Source organism: Bufo gargarizans, chromosome 5, assembly GCF_014858855.1.
Source record: "Bufo gargarizans isolate SCDJY-AF-19 chromosome 5, ASM1485885v1, whole genome shotgun sequence".
Lineage (NCBI taxonomy): Eukaryota > Metazoa > Chordata > Amphibia > Anura > Bufonidae > Bufo > Bufo gargarizans.
In genome coordinates this window covers 8,740,118-8,762,873 of record NC_058084.1, presented here as the reverse complement: position 1 = coordinate 8,762,873, position 22,756 = coordinate 8,740,118, and the positions used below count along the sequence as shown (strand labels likewise).

The window sequence follows — 22,756 nt, the reverse complement described above, 5'->3', positions numbered from 1 at the left end:
TCATCATTATGTCAGTTCCATACTGAAATGCCTGATCCTATAACGCTAGCAAAAATGTACTCATACTAAATACACATATATAGGGGCACATTCATTAAGACCAGTGTTTTAGACGCTGGTCTTAATAAAGGCCCTGCACTGACGGTGGATCGGCTGAAGTTATGAAAAGGTGTAGGCCTCTCTATAACTTCGGCGCATCCAACATCAATTCTAAATGTAAGACAGCTTCCTGGCTGTCTTACATTAAAACCCTTCTCTATACCTAAAGCAGGCGTAGAAAATGATGAATGAGACTGGCCCTCCCCTTCCCCACCCACACAACACCCACAATCTTAGACCTGGAGTGAGCGGGGAGAAGTCGCAGATAGCGCCTGAAATACACCTAATTTAGGCGTTTTTTAGATTAGTAAATAATCCCCATAATCTGCATCAAAAAGGATTAAATGAGATCTGCAGTTTCAGTGTATTCTTGTAAACTGGAATTAAAGAGGACCTGTCCCCTCTCCTAACATGTCCTAACTACTTGCATTCCCCTTGTAATAACAATTCTGGAGCATCTGTTCTTATACAGTATGGTATGTGCAATTCCTTTGTTATTTCTCCTAGAAGGTATGAATGTATAGCCAGAAGCTTCACAGAAGTTTCACGAAGAAATTAGATTTGTTTCAAATTACTTTGCCACGAATCGCATTCCATTGTATGTAGCGGCGCAATGATAGAGAATAGCAATCGCGCCGCCCGCCATCATTGAACCCCTCAAGATGGCCACAACTGCACCTCCGCAAGCAAGTAGATGAGGTAAGTATTAGTGTTGATCGAATTTAAGCCGAATTGACTTCAATCTGAATTTCAAGAAAAATTTGATTCACTGTGAAGCCAAATTTCCTTGCACTTCAATTTTTCCTGAAATGGCAGCAAAAAAAACAAAACATACTCACCTCATCTATTTGTTAGTGGAGAGGCCGTCGCAGGCATCTTGATTAAAGATACTGCGCAAAATCTCGTGCTGGCCGTCACCAAGTGAGATTTCAAGCGGTGTCTTCAATCAAGATGGCCGTAATGGATGGATAAGCGATGGATAAGCTGAGCATGTTTTTTTTTTTAACCGGATTAACCCCTGAGAGGCCTTACTTTTAATCTCAAATGCCACGATCAGTGATGAACACGGCACCTTGAGGGGTTCCATGACGGTAAGGAGCATTCACCGTCATTGCGCTTGCTACATACAGTACAAGTCAATGCGCTTTAATTCGGCACTAATCAAAACTTCTTTGTGAAATTCGGCAAAGCAGCCAAACTTAATTTTTCACAAGTTCATTCATCACTTGTGTGTATGTATTTTTCTTTTATTTATCGTCATTTCAGTAGGAAATTTGGCTTTGTGGCAAATCAAATTTTTCCTGAAATTCGAATCAAAATCAATTTGTTTAGCTTCAATTCGGTCATGTGACCAGGCATTTAAAAATGGAACTGAGACGATATTGACATACGCTTGACAAAGGTGTCATGGCCTTGAAACGCTATGTGGTGGATGCCATATGGAACCCTGATCCTGGAGAACGAATGTGCATTGTGGATGCCGGCCGAGTGCACATGTTTGGAAACGCATGATAGTGCAGACGATTCCTGAATGAAGAAAATGGTGACAGATCATTTTTAACATTTCTATATTAAGCCATGGATTATGCATTTATTGAAGTTTGACTTGTTTAATAAAGAGGGAAATTAATATTTAATCAAGTTGGTCCTGTGTGTGCACGTGTGCGGAGTAATGGAACTCCATTGTGCATAATGACTTTTCACCATGTTTTGTTTGTCTGGGAAATATCGACATCACAAAACCACGGCAAAACTGAGTGTGGTTTTAGACACGTTTTTAAATGCAAATTTGACTGTGTGGTTAAAAACATCTCATCTAAATACACCCTTATACAGCTGCCAGTAAAATATAAACATAATGCTCAAGGCTTCTCCATCAATGGATGGTGCATGCTATGAGTGGAAAAATTATAATATGCACCACCCAGGTCTGATTTTCCCTCAAGATTCATTCACTTGTGTAAGAAGGTCTGTAAGAAAAACAGACAGCATGTGGACATCATCCGAGAGTAGTCACAGACCAGAACACAAACTAGTTTAGCACCCTTACTTCCCGATGCCCTAAGCACAGGCCCTCATGTGCCTTGTAGTAAATACAGCCCTGTATAGGTGCAATGTTATAAATGTGCAGTTAAGTGAAATATAGGGTATATGGCAACTTCTGGCTACATGTTATCCATTAGATATGCCCAGATACAGCTACCCATCTGGCTATACAAACAGAAAAAGTAAAACAAAGTACAAACTGGATTCCCAAAAAGTTGGGACACTATACAAATCGTGAATAAAAACTGAATGCAATGATGTGGAGGTGCCAACTTCTAATATTTTATTCAGAATAGAACATAAATCACGGGACAAAAGTTTAAACTGAGAAAATGTACCATTTTAACCACCTCCGGACCGCCTAACGCAGATGTGCGGTCCGGAGGTGGCAGCTCTGCGCAGAGTCACGCATATATGCGTAATCTCGCGAGAGCCGTGATTTCCTGTGAACGCGCGCACACAGGCGCGCGCGCTCACAGGAACGGAAGGTAAGCGAGTGGATCTCCAGCCTGCCAGCGGCGATCGCTCGCTGGCAGGCTGGAGATGTGATTTTTTTAACCCCTAACAGGTATATTAGACGCTGTTTTGATAAAAGCGTCTAATATACCTGCTACCTGGTCCTCTGGTGGTCCCTTTTGTTTGGATCGACCACCAGAGGACACAGGCAGCTCAGTAAAGTAGCACCAAACACCACTACACTACACTACACCCCCCCGTCACTTATTAACCCTTTATGAACCACTGATCACCCCTGATCACCCCATATAGACTCCCTGATCACCCCCCTGTCATTGATCACCCCCCTGTAAGGCTCCATTCAGACGTCCATATGATTTTTACGGATCCACTGATACATGGTTCGGATCCGCAAAACACATGCGGACGTCTGAATGGAGCCTTACAGGGGGGTGATCAATGACAGAGGGGTGATCACCGATATAGACTCCCTGATCACCTCGGTCATTGATCACCCCCCTGTAAGGCTCCATTCAGACGTCCGTATTATTTTTACGGATCCACTGATACATGGATCGGATCCGCAAAACACATGCGGACGTCTGAATGGAGCCTTACAGGGGGGTGATCAATGACAGAGGGGTGATCACCCATATAGATTCCCTGATCACCTCCGTCATTGATCACCCCCCTGTAAGGCTCCATTCAGACGTCTGTATGCGTTTTGCGGATCCGATCCATGTATCCGTGAATCCGTAAAAAATCATACGGACGTCTGAATGGAGCCATACAGGGGGGTGATCAATGACAGGGGGGTGATCACCCCATATAGACTCCCTGATCACCCCCCTATCATTGATCACCCCCTGTAAGGCTCCATTCAGACATTTTTTTGGGCACAAGTTAGCGGAAATTTTTTGTTTGTTTTTGTTTTTTCTTACAAAGTCTCATATTCCACTAACTTGTGTCAAAAAATAAAATCTCACATGAACTTACCATACCCCTCACGGAATCCAAATGCGTAAAATTTTTTAGACATTTATATTCCAGACTTCTTCTCACGCTTTAGGGCCCCTAAAATGCCAGGGCAGTATAAATACCCCACATGTGACGCCATTTCGGAAAGAAGACACTCCAAGGTATTCCGTGAGGGGCATATTGAGTCCATAAAAGATTGAAATTTTTGTCCCAAGTTAGCGGAAAGGGAGACTTTGTGAGAAAATAAAAAAAAATCAATTTCCGCTAACTTGTGCCAAAAAAAAAAAATTCTAGGAACTTGCCATGCCCCTTACGGAATACCTTGGGGTGTCTTCTTTCCAAAATGGGGTCACATGTGGGGTATTTATACTGCCGTGGCATGTTAGGGGCCCGAAAGCGTGAGAAGAAGTCTGGGATCGAAATGTCTAAAAATGCCCACCTAAAAGGAATTTGGGCCGCTTTGCGCATCTAGGCTGCAAAAAAGTGTCACACATGTGGTATCGCCGTACTCAGGAGAAGTTGGGGAATGTGTTTTGGGGTGTCATTTTACATATACCCATGCTGGGTGAGATAAATATCTTGGTCAAATGCCAACTTTGTATAAAAAAAATGGGAAAAGTTGTCTTTTGCCAAGATATTTCTCTCACCCAGCATGGGTATATGTAAAATGACACCCCAAAACACATTCCCCAACTTCTCCTGAGTACGGCGATACCAGATGTGTGACACTTTATTGCAGCCTAGGTGGGCAAAGGGGCACACATTCCAAAGAGCACCTTTCGGATTTCGCAGGCCATTTTTTACACATTTTGATTGCAAAGTACTTCTCACACATATGGGGCCCCTAAATTGCCAGGGCAGTATAACTACGCCACAAGTGACACCATTTTGGAAAAAAGACACCCCAAGGTATTCCGTGAGGGGCACGGCGAGTTCCTAGAATTTTTTATTTTTTGTCGCAAGTTAGTGGAATATGAGACTTTGTAAGAAAAAAAAAAGAAAAAAGAAATCATCATTTTCCGCTAACTTGTGACAAAAAATTAAAAGTTCTATGAACTCACTATGCCCATCAGCGAATACCTTAGGGTGTCTACTTTCCGGAATGGGGTCATTTGTGGGGTGTTTGTACTGTCTGGGCACTGTAGAACCTCAGGAAACATGACAGGTGCTCAGAAAGTCAGAGCTGCTTCAAAAAGCGGAAATTCACATTTTTGTACCATAGTTTGTAAACGCTATTACTTTTACCCAAACATTTTTTTTTTATCAAAGACATGTAGAACAATAAATTTAGCGAAAAGATTATATATGGATGTCGTTTTTTTGGCAAAATTTTACAGCTGAAAGTGAAAAATGACATTTTTTTGCAAAAAAATCGTTAAATTTCGATTAATAACAAAAAAAGGAAAAATGTCAGCAGCAATAAAATACCACCAAATGAAAGCTCTATTAGTGAGAAGAAAAGGAGGTAAAATTCATTTGGGTGGTAAGTTGCATGACCGAGCAATAAACGGTGAAAGTAGTGTAGTGCAGAAGTGTAAAAAGTGGCCTGGTCATTAAGGGGGTTTTAGCTAGCGGGGTTAAAGTGGTTAAGGGAAAAATATGTTGAATAAGAATTTCATGGAGTCAACAAATCCCCAAAAAGTTGGGACAAGGCCATTTTTACCACTGTGTGGCATCTCCCCTTCTTCTTACAACACTCAACAGACGTCTGGGGACCGAGGAGACCAGTTTCTCAAGTTTAGAAATAGGAATGCTCTCCCATTCTTGTCTAATACAGGCCTCTAACTGTTCAATCGTCTTGGGCCTTCTTTGTTGCACCTTCCTCTTTATGATGCGCCAAATGTTCTCTATAGGTGAAAGATCTGGACTGCAGACTGGCCATTTCAGTACCCGGATCCTTCTCCTACGCAGCCATGATGTTGTGATTGATGCAGAATGTGGTCTGGCATTATCTTGTTGAAAAATGCAGGGTCTTCCCTGAAAGAGATGACGTCTGGATGGGAGCATATGTTGTTCTAGAACCTGAATATATTTTTCTGCATTGATGGTGCCTTTCCAGACATGCAAGCTGCCCATGCCACACGCACTCATGCAACCCCATACCATCAGAGATGCAGGCTTCTGAACTGAGCATTGATAACAACTTGGGTTGTCCTTGTCCTCTTTGGTCCGGATGACATGGCGTCCCAGATTTCCAAAAAGAACTTTGAATCGTGACTCGTCTGACCACAGAACAGTCTTCCATTTTGCCACACTCCATTTTAAATGATCCCTGGCCCAGTGAAAACGCCTGAGCTTGTGGATCTTGCTTAGAAATGGCTTCTTCTTTGCACTGTAGAGTTTCAGCTGGCAACGGCGGATGGCACGGTGGATTGTGTTCACTGACAATGGTTTCTGGAAGTATTCCTGAGCCCATTCTGTGATTTCCTTTACAGTAGCATTCCTGTTTGTGGTGCAGTGTCGTTTAAGGGCCCGGAGATCACGGGCATCCAGTATGGTTTTACGGCCTTGACCCTTACGCACAGAGATTGTTCCAGATTCTCTGAATCTTCGGATGATGTTATGCACAGTTGATGATGATAGATGCAAAGTCTTTGCAATTTTTCGCTGGGTAACACCTTTCTGATATTGCTCCACTATCTTTCTGCGCAACATTGTGGGAATTGGTGATCCTCTACCCATCTTGGCTTCTGAGAGACACTGCCACTCTGAGAAGCTCTTTTTATACCCAATCATGTTGCCAATTGACCTAATTAGTGTTAATTGGTCTTCCAGCTCTTCGTTATGCTCAAATTTACTTTTTCCAGCCTCTTATTGCTACTTGTCCCAACTTTTTGGGGATTTGTTGACACCGTGAAAATTTGAATCAATGTATTTTTCCTTTAAAATGATACATTTACTCGGATTAAACGTTTGATCTGTCATCTACGTTCTATTACAAATAATATATTGACATTTGGCATCTCCACATCATTGCATTCCGTTTTTATTCACAATTTGTTTAGTGTCCCAACTTTTTTGGAATCCGGTTTGTACATCCTCTTTGAATTTGTTAATCATGTCCCCCCTTAGATGTCTCTTCTCAATACTAAATAAATTTAATTATTTTAATCTTTCTTCTTAGTTATGAAGAAAGATTAAAATCATTCAATTTATTTAGTCTTGAGAAGAGACGTCTAAGGGGGGACATGATTAATCTATACAAATATATGAAAGGGCCATACAAAAAATATGGTAAAAAACTGATTCATGTAAAATGCCCTCAAAAGACAAGAAGGCACTGCCTCCGACTGGACAAGAAAAAGTCTATTCCACAGCTTCTTTACTGTAAGAACTGTGAAGCTGTGGAATAGACTACCTCAGGACGTTGGTCACAGCAGGAACAGTGGACAGTTTTAGAAGGGTTTAGATGAATTCTTGAAAGTAAATTACATTAATGCTTATGAAAATGTGTAGAAATCTGAGTCCTACTTCCTTCTGGGATTCGCATCTATCCCTTGGTTGAACTTGATGGACTTATGTCTTTTTTCAATAATTACTATGTAACTATGAATTTTATGGTTTTATATATCAGGACATAATAATAATTAAAAAAAACACATCAGGTTCTTAGAAGGTCATAAAATAAGGTAAATACAACCTCAGATGGACAAGAATTATTTAACACAAATGTCATTATTTAACACAAATGAAGCCAAAATAGGTACAGGTAGCTGCAAGATAAATATCTGCAAGAAGGCCATGTTGCTACTAAAAGCACTTCGCTAACAGCTGATTGGTGGGGTCCCAGATGTGTTTTTTAATTTGGGTCATTGCAATTATGTGATTCTTTACTTTTTCAAGCCACTCTTTTGTAGATTGTTGGTGTGTTTAAAAAACTTTTTCTGTTGCATCCAGATTATGTCAAGCCTTAATGTTTCCACCTTCACCAGTGTAAAACGTAACCTTTAGGCCCCATGCACACGGCCGTTGTTCACAGCCGTGTGCGGGCCGTGGAACCGCGGCCTGGATCCCTCCTGAGAGCAGGAGCGCACGGCGTCACTGGTTGGTATGACGCCGTGCGCCAGGGGCGGATTAAGTGCATGATAGGCCCGGGGCTGTCTACCCAATTCGGGCCCCCCCCCCCTCCATTTTAGTTTTAGTTTTTTTTTCTATATGAAGAGGCTGCGGTGCTTCGTAAGCGCCAACGTCTCTTCCTAGGCCATATGACATCGTTCACATGGTCTAGGTGCAGCTCTGTCTCATCCGAGTGATTGCGGCTGAGCTGTAATACCGAGCGCAGGGCTATCAAATGGACATCGCTGTGCTTGGTAACGAGCAAAGAGGCTGCGACGCTCACTGGGACATCGCGGTCTCCTCAAACAGCTGATTGGTGGGGGTGCCAGGAGTCAGACCCCCACCATCTCATAACTCTCTGTGTACAGATGTCATAGATGTTACCTGCAGTCCTATGTAACAACCCACATAACACAGTGAACTATTGTGTTATGTGGGGTGTTACATAGGACTGCATGGAACATCTACTACATTATCTGTACACAGAAAGTAATCACTGTTATCTAGGCTGTTACATAGGACTGCAGGTGACAAATACAAATTTTAGTTGCCAAATTTAAAACACATACGATTATGATAAAAAAAAGACTTGGAGGAGGAGATGAGACGCAGGTCACAGTGGTGAGCCAGCTCTACATATAGGAGAATACTGCACCACATACCTGTTACATCCAGTGACATCTCCTGTCATGTAGATCCTCTCTTTCATCTTCTCCTCCGTTTGACCAAGACCGCCATGACAAATTCTTTCAGCCGCATCTCGTCTCTACAGAGTTTGTTACACAGACACGTTAGAGTTCTCATAATTGGGGTCATTTATCAAACTGGTGTAAATTACAACTGGCTTAGGTGCCCACAGCAACCAATCAGATTCCACCTTTAATTTTCCAAAGGAGCTGTGAAAAATGAAAGCTGGAATCTGATTGGCTGCTATGGGTAACTAACCCAGTTATACTTTACACCAGTTTGATAAATTACCCCAAAGGTCCCTATAGTGTCTACAGCAATTATAATGTCCCCTAGAGTGCCCCCAGTAATAATAACACCCTATATTGTGTTCCAGGTAATAATACCTGTATAGTGTCCCCAAAAATAATGTCCCCTAATAGAAAGGCCCCCACACTACCCCCATATAGTAATTTCCCCCACACTGCCCCATATAGTAATTTCCCCCACACTGCCCCATATAGTAATTTCCCCCACACTGCTCCATATAGTAGTTTCCCCACACTGCCCCATATAGTAATTTCCCACACACTGCTCCATATAGTAGTTTCCCCCACACTGCCCCATATAGTAATTTCCCCCACACTGCCTCCCATGTAGTAATTTCCCCCACACTGCCCCATGTAGTAATTTCCCCCACACTGCCCCATATAGTAATTTCCCCCACACTGCCCCATGTAGTAATTTCCCCCACACTGCTCCCATATAGTAATTTCCCCCACACTGCTCCCATATAGTAATTTCCCCCACACTGTCCCATGTAGTAGTTTCCCCACACTGCCCCATATAGTAATTTCCCCCACACTGCCCCATGTAGTAATTTCCCCCACACTGCTCCCATATAGTAATTTCCCCCACACTGCTCCCATATAGTAGTTTCCCCCACACTGCCCCATATAGTAGTTTCCCCCACACTGCCCCATATAGTAATTTCCCCCACACTGCCCCATGTAGTAATTTCCCCCACACTGCTCCCATATAGTAGTTTCCCCCACACTGCCCCATATAGTAGTTTCCCCCACACTGCCCCATATAGTAGTTTCCCCCACACTGCCCCCACACAGTAATTCCCCCACACTGATCCATATAGTAATTCCCCCACACTGATCCATATAGTAATTCCCCCACACTGCCCCATGTAGTAATTTCCCCCACACTGCCCCATGTAGTCATTTCCCCCACACTGCCCCATATAGTCATTTCCCCCACACTGCCCCATATAGTCATTTCCCCCACACTGCCCCATATAGTCATTTCCCCCATATAGTCATTTCCCCCACACTGCTCCATACAGTAATTTCCCCCACACTGCCTCCCATGTAGTAATTTCACCCACAAAGTAATTTGCTGCCCACACTGCCCCCATCAAGTAATAACACCACACACTGCCCCCCATTAGATCATTTTACCTGACACTGCCATCCATTAAGTGATTTGCCCCGACACTGCCATCCATTAAGTGATTTGCCCCCACACTGCCCCATCATTAAGTAATTTGCCCCCCACACTGCCCCATCAAGTAATAACCCCCCACACTGCCACCCATTAGATAATTTGCCCCCACACCACTGCCCCATCAAGTAATAACCCCCCACACTGCCCCCCATTAGATAATTTGCCCCCACACTGCCATCCACTAAGTAAATAGCCCCCCACACTGCCCCCACAGTATTAATTTCTCCACACTGCCCTCACAGTATTAATTCCCCCCATGGTAGTAATTTGCCCCTACAGTATTAATTGTCTCCCACACTACCCCCACATTATTAATTTCCCCCATACTAGTAATTTGCCCCCACGTAGTAGTTTGCCCCCCCTGTTCCTTCAGTAATGTCCCCCAAAGTCGGCAGTTGGCACACAAAAAAATAAAAGCTAATACTTACCTGTGTCCCAGCCGGCGCTCACTCGTAGATGGTGCAGGCGTGCGCACACACGTCAGTGTGCTGCGTCCGGGCACAGGCACTGCGTGATGACGTCATCACGCCCGCCTGCATCGGGATTTTACTACCGCATAGGGAACTATGCGCTCCCGTGCCCCGCCGTAGTTTGTGGGCGTTTGGGTCGTTGGGCCCCCCAGCGATGCCGGGCCCGGGGCTACCGACCCAAACGCCCCAATTATAATCCGCCACTGCCGTGCGCCCCCTGCTGCCGGCATAGTACAGTAATACACTGGTATAGATCGTACCAGTGTATTACTGTACTGTGCCGGCAGCAGGGAGCGCACGGCGTCATAGCAACCAGTGACGCCGTGCGCTCCTGCTCTCAGGAGGGATCCAGGCCGCGGTTCCACGGCCCGCACACGGCTGTGAACAACGGCCGTGTGCATGGGGCCTTAATGGTATTCATTTAAAATATCCCTATAAGCGCCAATAAAATATTTGATCAATTAGGCTGTGTATATTTGGAAGTTGCTAAGGAAAGGAAGAGATATCTGACCCTCAAGCTCGTCCTACAAACTATTATCCCTGCATACAAAATGGAATGGCCGCCCTGATAGGGGTGATCCTGTGTCAGGAACCTCTTAGTCACCCTATATGGCCCTGACAAGAGATAAATGCCACTGCCTTAAGAGACCCACTGCAAAAACTGTCAAGTGTCAGATGTCAGTGGTCTAGATACATATCAAAACAACTAAGAAAAAAAAATCAAAGTATATTGTATAACAATGATATTCAACCAATAGAAGAACTATAATGCTTTAACTTTCTATTTTTTTTTTAATTAGCTTCTCAGCACATTCCCAACCATAATGCGCTACATTCCCGGTCCTCACCTGAACATCTTCAAAATTACTAGCAACCTTAAACAAATTTTTAATGAGATTGCGGACACCCATCGAGCCACCCTAGATAAGAACTGCCCTCGCGACTTAATAGATTGCTTCCTCATGAAGATGGAAGAGGTGAGTTTATAGATAATCCTTGAAACATTGTATATGTAGGGAGAGGTCATAGCCACAATTCAACCATCTTTGAAAATCAGATGATGGAAGCAACAGTTCTTTCACTTGCACTTGTTTAGACTCATGTTACAATTTTGAATAATTAAACTAATGATCATTTCTAGTGTTCAGCAAATCAAAGTATCCAAAGTGGACTTTGATCCGAATTACATAGAAAATTTGATTTGCTGCGAAGCCGAATTTCCTCGTTCTTTGTGGTAATGAATAGTGTTGAGCAAGCACGCTCGGCCGAACTGCTGTTCGGCTTGAGCATCGCTATACTCCGCACATCCGAGTGCTCAGCCGAATACTGCTGGTGCTCGAGTACAATTTAATACAATGAAAGTCATGAGAGACCCGAGCATCAAACCAGGCACCCCCTGCTCGGAAGAAGAGAGGGTGTCTGGGTCACAAAAAAAGGTTAGAAATTGATGGAAACCCCATCAAAATTGTTTGGAAGCAGCATTAAGAGGATGGCTGGATGCGTCTTGGACTCTTATTATCTATGACATACAATAGACAACCACACAAAGGCTATATGCCAAAAGCCAGGTATATGCAAGCCTTCAATATATCCATGAGACAGATGACAGGCTTAGGCTACTTTCACACTTGCGTTCAGAGCGGATCCGTCTGGTGTCTGCACAGACGGATCCGCTCCTATAATGCAGACGATGGGATCCGTTCAGAACGGATCCGTCTGCATTATAGTTTAGAAAAAATTCTGTGAAAGTTGTTCAGACGGATCCATCCAGACTTTACATTGAAAATCAATAGGGGACGGATCCGTTTGAAATTGAGCCATATTGTGTCAACTTCAAACGCATCCGTCCCCATTGACTTACATTGTAAGTCTGGACGGATCCGTTTGCCTCAGTCTGGACAAACGGTGCCAGACTGAGGCATTCTGAGCGGATCCGCATCCACTCAGAATGCATTAGGGCAGTATGGATGCGTTCGGGGCCTCTTGTGAGAGCCTTCAAACGTAACTCACAAGCGGAGCCCCGAACGCTAGTGTGAAAGTAGCCTTAGTTAGCATACCTTACAATGGCAGCCTTGTGCACTTTGAGACATTACAAACCAGCTCTCATCTGACTGAGAGCCAGTAAGCCTCAAAGTTACTTCAGATCTGTTGGATGGCTTGGGTGGACCTGCACACCTAGATCAATATCATTAGGGTGATAAAAAGTTTTCTGATTGTCCTAATATAATATTCAATAACTTTTCTATACAGTTTTGTCATGTAAAAACTCATTTGCATAAACATGGACATATGGGAAAGACATGCAAATGAGTAGAATCTGCCTAGTTTTTCAGCTAAAAAAACATTTGCATGGAAAATTTGAGATCTACACTACTTATGAACAGCGCCATCTATTGGTTTCATAGTCTTATGACAGGACTATTACTCTTGTCATAAGACTATGAAACCAATAGATGGTGCTGTTCATCTTCCTGTGTCGCTAGTAAGTGGGGCACACTGCTCAATAGAGTTCACACACCGTGTAGCACTCAGCCTATAATAGCCTGCGCTAACACTGAGGTGTATATCAGATTGCTGCTATTATTCACACATCTTCTAGCACTTTATCTGCGGTAATATAAGCTTGCTAGGGTGTGTCTGAGGACTATTGCCCTGCTTGTAATGACTCATGAACAGCGCCATCTATTGGTTTCATAGTATATGACAAGACTATGCATCCAATCGATGGCGCTGTTCATGAGTAGTGTAGATCGCAAATAATCTAATCGCAAATTTTTATCACAAATTTTCCATGCAAAAGGCTACACTAATAAGCTTGTCATAAGACTATAAAACCAATAGATGGCGCTGTTCATGACTCATGAACAGCGCCATCTATTGGTTTCATAGTCTTATGACAATACTATCACTCTTGTTATAAGACTATGAAACCAATAGCTGTTCATGAGTAGTGTAGATCGCAAATTTTCCATGCAAATGGTTTTTCAGCTGAAAAACAAGGCAGATTCTACTCATTTGCATGTCTTTCCCATATGCCCATGTTTATGCAAATGAGTTTTTACTTGACAAAACTGTATAGAAAAGTTATTGAATATTATGTTAGGACAATCAGAAAACCTTTTATCACCCTAATGATATTGATCTAGGTGTGCAGGTCCACCCAAGACATCCAACAGATCTGAAGTAACTTTGAGGCTTACTGGATCTCAGTCAGATGAGAGCTGGTTTGTAATGTTTCATAGTGCACAAGGCTGCCATTGTAAGGTATGCTGACTAAGCCTGTTATCTGTCTCATGGATAGATTGATGGCTTGCATATACCTGGCTTTTGGCATATAGCCTTTGTGTGGTTGTCTATTGTATGTCATAGATAATAGGAGTCAAGGATGCATCCAGCTATCCTCTTAATGTTGTTTACAAACCATTTTGATGGGGTTTCCATCAATTTCTAACCTTTTTTTGTGAACCAGACTCTCTCTTCTCTTCCGAGCAGGGGGTGCCTGGGGTTCTCCCATTGACTTCCATTGTGTTCGGGTGCTTGGTAGAACACACGAGCATACCGATGTGTTCGGCCAGAGCACATAAGCACTTTGGAGATCGATCAACACTAGTAACGAATTAATTTTGCCTGAAATGGCGGTATAAAAATAATCATACTTACCTCCTACATTTGAGCCCAAAGAGGCTGCCTCAGCTATTTTGATTAAAGATCCTGTACAAAATCTGCCAGTGTGATGACATCATCATGTGTCACACGAGATTTCACGCGGGATCTTCAATCAAGATAGCTGAGTTGGCCTCTTCACACGCGAATGGATAGGGGAGTATTATATTTTTTTTTTTCACCAATTAACCCCCGAAATCCCATTTAAAAAAAATCTCAGATGCTGTGATCAGCAATGAACGCGGCATCTGAGGGGTTTAATGACAGGGCAGCGCAATCGCCGTTCCCTGTCATTGCGCCCGCTACTCACAAAGAAATTTGTTTAGTGAAATTCGGCGTAGCAGCCAAATCAAAGTTTTCTAAACTTTGCTCATTACTAACTACTTCAAATTTTCCAGGAAAAAAAGAATCCAGACACAGAATTTCACAAGGAGAACCTAGAAGGGATAATATTCGACTTATTCTTAGCTGGAACAGAGACTACAAGTTTGACGCTGAGATACGGTTTCCTTATACTCTTGAAATATCCTGAAATACAAGGTGATCGGTTTGATGATTTTATAAAAAAAAATACATTTTTCCCTCTTACGATGTAGCTATAGGAGGTGTAAAAGTAGCAGTAACACTAAGGTTCCTTTCACATGGATGAGAATTCCGTGGGGGTGCAATGCGTGAGGGAAACGCATTGCACCCGCACTGAATCCGGAACCATTCACTTTAATGGGGCTGTTCAGATGAGCGGTGATTTTCATGCATCACTTGTGCTTTGCGTGAGAATCGCAGCATGTTCTATATTCTACGTTTTTCACGCAATGCAGGTCCCATAGAAATGAATGGGTATGCGTGAAAATCGCGTAGCATCCGCAAGCAAGTGCGGATGCAATGCAATTTTCACACATGGTTGCTAGGAGATTATGTTAGTAAATTAATAAAAGTCAATTTACTGTATTATTTTTTTCTTATAACATGGTTAAATTAACTCACCCCATCCACTTGTTTGCGCAGCCGGCATCGTCTTATTTCTTCATCTTTCAGGACCTGCAAAAGGACCTTTGATGAAGTAATCGCGCTCACCATGTGGTAAAGGCGGTGACGCCAACACATGTCATGCTGAATGAAGATTGAAGATCCTTCTATCATCATTCAGCAGGACCTGCGCTGACGTCACTGCGCTCTCCTGAAAGAAGAAGAAAGAAGACGATGCCAGCAGCGCGAACAAGTGGATGAGATGAGTTAATTTTTTCACATTTTTTAACCCCTCAATCAACATTTTAGTAAGCATTCTGTATTAAGAATGCTATTATTTTCCTTTATAACCATGTTATAAGCAGGGCCGGTGCAAGGATTTTTGCCGCTCTAGGCAAGATAAAAATTGCCCCCCCCCCCCCTTATCAGATGATCTGCCTATATCTTGACATTACATATGTTCAACCCCTTTCTCAGCATTTAAATTAAAATAACTGCTGTTTCCCTTAGCGTTAATCAAGATTCTTGTAGCGGTCTCCCTGACAGCCGCTAGAGGTGCTTCTGCGTTTCTCACTGTGAAAATTACAGTGGGAAGACGCGGAACATAGTTTTGAACGCGTGCGCATGTGCATTCGCAGCTGAGAGGAGGATCGGGGAAAAGAGTTCCCAGTGGCGGCGCTGGAGAAAGGTAAGTGGCTGAAGGGGTTTTAACCCCTTCAGCCCAGTGGGAGGGGGACACGAGGGGGGTGCCCCACTCCTAACAACTATATAGTGCCAGGAAAATGAGTTTGTTTTTCTGGCACTATAGTGCTCCTTTAACCCCAGTACTGCACAGTGTCTTTTCTCTGCAGGAACAGGCTATAGACGCCAGTACCACTACATTAAACTGTACTGGTTCTGGGACTATAGTGTCCTTTTAATGTGAGGTAAATTAGTTTCCAATGTAGTATTAATAACTAAACAATTAAATAATAAACATATTGCATTGTCTACTTACCACCAGGACAATAAGATGATCTGGTCTCTGACTGCAGTCTGGCTCTTGGTCTGGCTCTGGGGACTCCCTTGTCACTCTCTTCTCCCCCCTCTTCCCTTGTCACTCTCTTCTCCCCCCCTCCTTGTCACTCTCTTTCCCCCCCTCCCTTGTCACTCTCTTCTCCCCCCTCCCTCCCTTGTCACTCTTTTCTCCCCCCTCTCTCCCTTGTCACTCTCTTCTCCCCCCCTCCCTAGTCACACTCTTCTCCCCCCTCCCTCGTCACTCTCTTCTCCCCCCCTCCCTAGTCACACTCCTCTCCCCCCTCCCTCCCTTGTCACTCTTTTCTCCCCCCTCCCTTGTCACTTTCTTCTCCCCCTCCCTCCCTTGTCACTTTCTTCTCCCCCTCCCTCCCTTGTCGCTCTCTTCTTCCCCCCTCCTCGTCACTCTCTTCTTCCCCCTCCCTCGCTTGTCACGCTCTTCTTTCCCCCTCTTCGTCACTCTCTTCTCCCCCTCCCTCCCTTGTCACTCTCTTCTCCCCCCCTCCCTCCCTTGTCACTCTCTTCTCCCCCCCTCCCTCCCTTGTCACTCTCTCCCCCTCCCTTGTCACTCTCATTCCCCCCCTCCCTTGTCACTCTCATTCCCCCCCTCCTCGTCACTCTCATTCCCCCCTCCCTTGTCACTCTCATTCCCCCCCTCCTCGTCACTCTCATTCCCCCCCTCCTTGTCACTCTCATTCCCCCCTCCCTCGTCACTCTCATTTCCCCCCTTCCTTGTCACCCTAATTCCCCCCTCCCTTGTCACTCTGATTTCCCCCCCACTCCCTTGTCACTCTCATTTCCTCCCCCCTTGTAACTTTCATTCCCCCCCTCCCTTGTCACTCTCATCCCCCCCAACTCCCTTGTCACTCTCTTCCCCCCCCACTCCCTTGTCACTCTCATTCCCCCCCACTCCCTTGTCACGCTCATCTCCTCCCCCCCTCCCTTGTCACTCTCACTCCCCCCCACTGCCTTGTCACGCTCATCTCCTCCCCCCCTCCCTTGTCACTCTCACTCCCCCCCCCCACCTCTAGTGTAGCGTGGCCAAGCTCTGTTCAGTCCGCGGTACAGGAGCATTTGTTTCCTGTACCCGGCCGGACTGAAAGGAAGTGCACACTAAGTGAGCACTTCCTGTCAGTCCGGCAGGGTACAGGAAACAAAAGCTGATGTACCGCGGACCGAACAGAGCTCGGCCACGCTACATTAGAGGCGCTTCCCTCCTGTCAGTCCCTCTCTTCAGGCTGCGTTCGGGCGGTGCACAATCATAGATGCGCCAGCCCGGGCAGTGTGGCAGCCGCCCGGTGCGGGGGAGAGCCCGCCGCCGTACTTTAAAAAAAAACTTGCGGCAGGACCGGTCCGGCTGCCACTTAACCAACGCTTTTTTTTAAAACCGCACAGGGCTGGTGCCCCCTGCTAAATTGCGCCCTAGGCGGCTGCCTAGGTCGCCTTACAGGTGGCGCCGGCCCTGCTTATAAGGGAAAATAATAAAATGAATAGAACACCTAACCCAAACCCGAACTTCAGTGAAGAAGTCCAGGTTCGGGTTTGGGTACCACATTCAGTTTTTTTCTCATGTGTATGCAAAACGCATTGCACTCGCGCAGAAAAAACTGAACATCGGAACTGACTGCAATTGCGTGCCTACTCGGGTGGGTTTCCCGCTATGCACACGTGACACATCCAGAGCAAATCCGGGACGCCCGTGTGAAAGAGGCCTAAGGAGGCCCAAATGACACCAGTATTATAATTAGCACTTGGCAGGTGAGGGTATTGCATTGGGGTCCAGGACTCATAGGAATGTAGCTATAGGAGGTGTAGAAGTAGCAGTCGTACAAAGAAGGCCCAAATTACACCAGTATTATAATTGGCACATGTCAGGAGGGGGTTTTGCATTGGGGTCCAGGACTGTTGGTAATAACCTAGGAAAAGGGGGGGTGGGGTAAGCTTCATTTTACCTCTGGCCCCTACAATACCAACCCCATCAAATAAAGCACACTGACACTGCTCTTCTTTTATTCGTTTTTATTGTTGTTCGGTGGTAATCGGCCACAGCTATTTATTCAAACGGCAAAAAAACATAAACACCAAAACCATGTGATCTGCCAGCTGCTGGACTCCCAGTGGGCAGTTACGCCCATTTGTCTCCAACACCTATCCGTTGTATTTACCTACCGCCATGGAGGAGAACCGCCCTCAAACAGGGCTCCGACCACCACCCAACAAGAACATTGCCTGCTCCACCCCATCTTGAAGGCTCGAAAGGAAAATGCCCAAACCGATATCGGAAAGGTGAACCCCATCCGGCCTCATTAATGAACGGTTATCACCCTCAAGCTGCTGGTGGCGAACCACAACACCCCACTGGGACCTAATAAAGCGGGATATATCCGAGTTCACCGTTCCCCTGCACTTTTCCACCGCCTCCCCGTCCCTGCCACCTTGCCATACCACTCGTGGAACAATTTCGGGCCACAACACAACCACCTCCCTGAAAAATGACGGAAACCGCTTCAAAACGGATCGCATAAGGGTCAAAAGCTCGACCAATGGCATGGAACCAATATCGTTTCCCCCAGCATGGATGACCAGAATCACTAGACCACTGGCATGCAAACCAATTTCCACCACCTGCGATAGGAGCTGAGACCATCTTAAGCCACAAATCCCTCTCCACGACACATCCACTTCACGGAAACCGAGTGATCTCCCGCCGGGTCTGCAGTCAGCTCTCTGCGCCGCCCAGAAAATATATAAATGGCCGACCATCCATGCGGCCGGCCGCCCAGTACCTGCATGAAAAAAAAACATTAGAATAGAACACACTACTTCCAAAACTCTATAACAACAGAGTACAATGCAGCTAATATCGTATTCTACTAATAATTATATATATTTTTTTAACAAAAGGTCTGGTCTAATATATCTCGCAAAGCAAGCAGACCTCCATCTGCCAATTCTCATAACTTCCGACTCAGGCAAACCCGCTCTGGCAGCCTCTGTAGCCGCCACGATTCGGAATGAGTGGGTGCTGAATTCCTTGGGATCCACCCCCGCCAACGCTAAACAAGACCGAAATGCCGTGAACTGAAATTTGGTCACCGGAGAGTCATCTGTATGCGCAAAGAAATTGTGACCAGCCGAGCGCAGCGCGCTATAATTGGTTATCAGCCATACTGGGCAGGCTACGCCGGGAACCGGGTGGAGAGGAATCCAGGTACCCCACCAAACTGATCTGTCTTGGAACGACTGACACGGATCCTCAATGAATCATTACCTAGGACAAAATCCTGACAAGAAAGACCTCCCAGCTTACGACAAGAGGGGGCTACCAACTCACCGACTCAGAGGGCTGGAAAAAAGGCTAGTCTAAAACTCCGTGAGAACAGCGCGACATCAAAGGGAGATGCACAGACCTCAGGAAGCTTGGCAATAAGCCTGCCTAGGAGGCTGAATGAGATTGGACGCCGACTCTTCCATGAAATGAACTCCTTTCTCCAGCCCCGTAACGCCTGCTGAATAATAAACTGCTTGGTGATGTCCGGCCATCCGCACAATCATAAATGAAAAGCGATACCCGACAGCCGTCGCTTCGCAACTGCCGCAGAAACACGCAGGGATCACATGCGCAACAACCACTCAATTGTGACCTCCAAGCTCAAATCATCTCGGGAGCACACGTCCCTGATGCCCACCATCCCCCATCATTCAGCCCAGGCCTTACCATGTGCCTGCCAGGTAGCAGGGGAAACTGAAGATCTAACCAGCTAACCGTCATTAGCTGCTGCCCACCAAGCACCACAGGTATTGCGGGCATCTCCTGCCCTCCTGATCTGCTTCCGGGAGAAAGGACCGAAAATCCTGCCAATGAAAACAGGAAGGGGCATCAGCAACTTTATTATCAACTCCTGGAACATGACGATCCCTGAAATAAATATTGCGCTCAAGGCACCGCAGCAAGGCCAAAACTGGGAGGGAAGAGGAAGACAAACTGTTGACACCATAAACCACTCCTAAATTGTCCGTCCAAAAGGAAATATGCCTGTTGGACAACCTGCCCCCCGACAATTCCACTGACACAATAATTGGGAACAACTCCAATAAAGTGAGGTTCTTGCATAACCCAGAGGACCGCCACGAATCGGGCCAAAAATAGTCCCAAAACCACAGGACCCAGAAGCATCAGAAAACAGGGACAACTCGGAATTAGGGATTTCTCAGGACATGTAACATGTGTGGCCGTTGTAAGATTGTAGAAACGCCTTCCAGACCCCCAAGTCTTATTTCAGAGACTTGGTAAGCCGGATGTGATGCAGAGGAGATTTAACACCCCGGGTGGCCAATGACAGACGCCGAGCAAAAACGCGTCCCATGGGCATTACTCTAAATGCAAAACATAAAAGGCCTAAAAGCGACTGAAGCTAGAGAAGGGTAACCTTTTTGACTGATAAAAAACCATCGATCAAGCCGAGAAGCTTTTGAAGCTTCTCATGCGGCAACCGAAAAACCATGTCCACTGTGTCGATTGAGGGACCAGACATCTACATACTGATTGGCCCAAACTTTTTCCCGGACGGTCTCGTCCAGATGGGTGACAAGGAGGCTAACCCCACAATAGCAAGAATCCTTGCCAACACGGGAGCCTTCCTAATAGGGGGAGGAGGGGGCCCGTGGGCTTGGGCAGGCTGTTGCAACCGTTCTGACAGCACCTTTAACAACACAGCTGTGTCCCCCCCCCCAATACCCGCCACCCACGCTCCCGTAAATTGGTACTCACCGGACGTGGACGGGACTGGTGCCACAGAAGGAACAGGTACAGGAACCTCCGGCTGAAGAGATGTCGCGGGAACCAGGCGATGGGCCCTGGAGGAATGGCTAGGCATCCGCCTCTTGCGTTTTGAATGCGATTTCCGACCAGACTCCCCCGAGGCGGCTAACAACCCTTCCAATGAAGATGGTGAGTGCCCCCTGGAGGATCTGGAGTGCCTACTCCATGCCGAGTCACCAGACCTACGACAGGACTGAAGCCTGCGGGAAACGCGATGATCATGCCTCTGGCTCTCTTGAGAGGAGGTTGAAGAGCTAGACTGCTCCCTATGCCTCTGTGACCTCTGGGGAGTGGGGGGGGATGGTGCCGTTGGGTGGGTAAGCAATGTGGGGGGATCCACCTGTGTCTCGCTACTACTCCCAGGGGCAACAGCTTCACTCGGGACAATAGCAGGGGCCACTGCCTCCTCACCAGCTCGCTGCCCATGAACTGCAGGGGGCACTAGGGACTGGGTTGGAGGAGGAGTAGGGGGGAGCTCCTGCGAGGATGAGCTGCTGGCATGTGTTCCCATCCTGCCGATTACACTCTCACACCACGTTGTATTCACACATGTGGCGGCAGGAAGTGCTGGGGGAAGAGAGGATGGGGAAGGGGCTGATCTACCACCCCAGCAGCCAAGCAAGTACCATGCCATCCAGAAGGGACTATTCCAGCGCTGCTAGCAGCACTCCAGGTAAGTGGGGAGAGGTAGGGACTATGTCCGAGCCTAGCGGGGGGTCAAATACGCCAGGCGGACCGCCTGCCCCCCGCCGAAGACTTGGAGCCAGTCTCCAACGTGTCAAAATCCCCAGTGGTACATGCCAGGCCAGGGAAGGAGGAAGGCTGTGGAGGACCGAGGCTGCTCAAGAAGGAGAGCAGCCATCCCTCGTCACCCTCCGCCACTCTCGCCAGGAAAGCTTCCCTAAGGGGGGCATCGCCTGCGGCCATCTCTCTCTTGCGGACAGAACGCAGAGGAGCTTACCACACAACGCACTTCCGCTAAAGAGGAAGAGAAGAGGCGGGACAGGGATTTATATGCCCTGCTTGACCACCCGCCTCCGCACAGGATCCCTGCATTAACCCTCTCCATCCCAGAATCCCCTTCACGGCTACAACAGGGGCCAGGGGTACTGCTATAACCGAAGGTTGGGGAGGGAACCACCAGTCCCTGCCCACCCTCCCTAAACAGTTGGGTGGCTGCATGTATGTTTCTATTTCATGTACATTATGCCACATGGTGTCTCTGTTTTGTATGCTTCTTGAGGAAAATATGGGTATGCAGTGTCGGACTGGGATGCTTAGGGCCCACCAGTAAAATTTATTTTGGGGGCCCACCGTACAGATACATACAAATATTACCTGCTCACACAGCAGCAAGATGCTACCAGATAATTGAATATTGGGGTCCCTGCAGCAACTTTGAGAAGGTAGATTCTGGAGAGAAGAGGACACTGGTAGCTTTCCTCTATACCTAGAAGTCATCTTAGTGCTGGTTGTGTCTATAAAAATAAACTGGGGAGCTTCTTTACCCCTTAAGGACCCTGCCATATTTCACCTACCTGTGTCATTTTATGTGGTGATAATTTTAAAACGCTTTTACTTATCCAGGCCATTCTGAGACTGTTTCCACGTATTGTACTTCATGACAGTGGTAAAATTGAGTCAAATTTTTTTATTTAGATTTATAACAAAAATTCCAAATTTAACAAAAATGTTGAAATATTAGCAAATTTCCAAATTTCAATTTCTCTACTTTCATAATAGATAGCAATACCTCCAAAAATAGTTATTACTTTACATTCCCCATATGGATACTTCATGTTTGGATCATTTTGTGAATGCCATTTTATTTTTTGGGGACGTTAGAAGGCTTAGAAGTTTAGAAGCAAATCTTTTTCCGAAAATTTCTAAAACCCACTTTTTCAGGACCAGTGCAGGTCTAAAGTCACTTTGTAAACCTTACATAATAGAAACCACCCAAATATGACCCCATTTTACAAACGACACCCCTCAAGGTATTCAAAAC

General features: G+C 45.8%; 1 protein-coding gene across 1 annotated transcript in view; it reads left to right on the top strand.

Moving 5' to 3' along the window:
• The window catches only part of LOC122938306 (cytochrome P450 2C31-like), a 112,887-nt gene that overhangs the window by 48,188 nt on the left and 41,943 nt on the right, over positions 1-22,756 (top strand). The window contains exons 2-3 of the mRNA XM_044293727.1: positions 11,087-11,263; positions 14,348-14,489. Of these exons, the coding sequence (XP_044149662.1) occupies positions 11,087-11,263; positions 14,348-14,489 (319 nt within the window). The remainder of the gene's footprint in view (positions 1-11,086; positions 11,264-14,347; positions 14,490-22,756) is intronic.